Below are 2,500 nucleotides of genomic sequence, written 5' to 3'. Positions count from 1 at the left end.
TCTCTCTCTCTCTCTCTCTCTCTCTCTCACTCACACACACACACACACACACACACACACAGCTGGCTGATCTGAATAGACGTCTCCCAGCCGAGGCAGGCTTGCCCCCTCCTAAACCCACACCCTTACGCCACAGAGAAGCCCCGCCCCCTCCGCGTCCCTCTCCTCACACCATCACGCTTCAGGCTCCAGCATTTAGGAATCTGCGCTTGCCCAAAAGACTCCGTGTCATCTATTTCTTGGCACGCACCCGCCTGGCACAACGCATCATCATGGTGAGACGAGTCGAGTTGTCTGTGAAACAGCGCTCTTCGCTCCCACTGTCACTCACCGTAACCCCTCTGTGTGTGTGTGTGTGCGCAGGTTGGCACCGTGATCTGGATCGGGATCCTGGTGTACACCGACCCCGCCGGTCTGAGGACGTACCTGGCCGCTCAGGTGTCCGAACAGAGCCCTTTGGGAGAAGCGGGGCTACCTCCTCACCTGGGCGTGGCTCCTGTGTTCCCTGGTGGAGATCCGACAAGCACCCTGAGTGTTCTGTCTGCCCCAGATCCTACCCCTGTGCCTGAGAATCAGTCACAGGGAGCAGATGCCCCGGGTCCCATCCCGCTGGTCAGCCCGCAGATCACGTGGGGCTCGGAGGACGAGGAGGTGTGGAGGCGACTGTCATTTCGTTACTGGCCCTCGCTTTTCGGCTACTATAACATCACACTGGCTAAGAGGTGAACACTGGGCACTGCGCAGTCACACTGGGGTGTGTGTGTGTGTGCATGTGGGGCTAAAGATCCAGTGTCACTATTATCAGTTGTGGCCTAATGGTTAGAGAGTCTGACTCGTAGAACCGTAGGTTGTGGGTTCGAGTCTCAGGCTGGCAATACCACGACTGAGGTGCCCTTGAGCAAGCCACCGAACCCCCAACTGCTTCCCGGGCGCTGCAGCATAAATGGCTGCTCACTGCTCCGGGTGTGTGTTCATGGTGTGTGTGTGTTTACTGGTGTGTGTGTGTGTGTGTGTGTGCACTTTGGATGGGTTAAACGCAGAGAACAAATTCTGAGTATGGGTCACCTTAGTACTTAGCCGTACGTCGCGTCACTATTTTCACTATCACTGTGTGTATGTGTGTGTGTGTGTGTGTGTAACCAGGTATATCAGCATCCTGCCCGTCATCCCTGTCACGTTGCACCTGAGCCCTCAGGAAGCCGTCGAGATGCGACACCCTCAGGATACCCAGCATGCACCACGGGTCAGCGCCAGAACCACGCAGCTCCAGACGGACCTCACGCTGTACAAGTCGGTTTCTCATCATCACTGCAAATCCGTCACCATCCGTCGTGTTTATGTCGGTATATTACAAATAAATCGTCGAGGAAAAAAATAACCGCTTAAATAACAACAAATATATTTAATCAATAATTACCTTTTTTTAAAAAAAAAATTTTAGCAGTCGATTGGATCTGCAGATGTTTTTTTTACCAGATTTATTATGAATTATTTAATCAAAAACATTTTTTTAGCAATTTACAGCGTCTGTATTTTAATATTAAATGTTATAGAAATAATCATATAAATCCAGTTATTTCTAAATCTAGAATTTCTTTCGGATCATTTCTTAAAAGTACGAAGGTTATTTTTAACGCTGTAACGGATCCGATTCCGCTCAGCAGCTCCTTCCCCTGTTTTAGTTCCCGTACTGAAGACACCGAGATTCAGAAGCTGTGGTAGATCTACTCTAAACCATGTAGGAAACACTGGGAGATAAATATACTTTCTCTTAGTGTGTGAAGGAAGAAAAAATTGCTTTAGTGACCAAAATGTGCAAAAAGAGGAAGATAAAAAATTGCTTCAGTGACTAAAATGTGTAGAAAAGGAAGTCTGGCGCAGATAAAAGCCACAAATAAATCCTCTAAAATAATTAAAGCACAACAGACTCCAGACCTCAGATGGTTTAGAGAGGAAACAACTTGTAATGTAACACTGATGCCTGAACTAAATGGTCACACTGATTCACACACACACACACACACACACACACACACACACACACACACACACACACACACACACGCGCGCACAATTTTATAACTTTTTATTTAAATGAAATGTTATATATTCTGCTATACGAGAGTGTTTTCTTACTGTGTGTGTGTGTGTGTGTGTGTACATGCAGGGTTGCTGCACTGGGCCTCTTTGCTGGGGTTCTCCTGGTTCTCCTGCTCTTCTGTCTCTATCGGGTTCTTTGTCCTCGTAACTACGGACAGAACGGAGCCCAACATGGCCGCCGTCGCCGTGGAGACCTACCTTGTGATGAGTACGGCTACTCGCCGCCGGTCAGCGAGATCTCACCTCTGCTTCTGAGAGGCCATAGCATGGTACACACTCACTCACTCTCACTCACTCACTCACTCACACACACACACACACACACACACACACACACACACACACACACACACACACTCACTCACTCACTCACTCACATACACTCACACTCACTGTCTCA

At 48.7% G+C, this 2,500-nt stretch overlaps 1 protein-coding gene across 1 annotated transcript in view; it reads left to right on the top strand.

Annotated features, from left to right (window-relative positions):
• Positions 1-2,500, top strand: part of LOC113634370 (SREBF chaperone) — a 19,206-nt gene that overhangs the window by 10,997 nt on the left and 5,709 nt on the right. The window contains exons 12-15 of the mRNA XM_047808681.1: positions 63-275; positions 364-722; positions 1,144-1,290; positions 2,168-2,369. Of these exons, the coding sequence (XP_047664637.1) occupies positions 63-275; positions 364-722; positions 1,144-1,290; positions 2,168-2,369 (921 nt within the window). The remainder of the gene's footprint in view (positions 1-62; positions 276-363; positions 723-1,143; positions 1,291-2,167; positions 2,370-2,500) is intronic.

This window comes from Tachysurus fulvidraco, chromosome 25, assembly GCF_022655615.1.
Source record: "Tachysurus fulvidraco isolate hzauxx_2018 chromosome 25, HZAU_PFXX_2.0, whole genome shotgun sequence".
NCBI classification, from domain to species: Eukaryota; Metazoa; Chordata; class Actinopteri; order Siluriformes; family Bagridae; genus Tachysurus; species Tachysurus fulvidraco.
The sequence above is the reverse complement of the archived record's forward strand: the minus strand, read 5'-3'. Positions and strand labels throughout refer to the sequence as shown.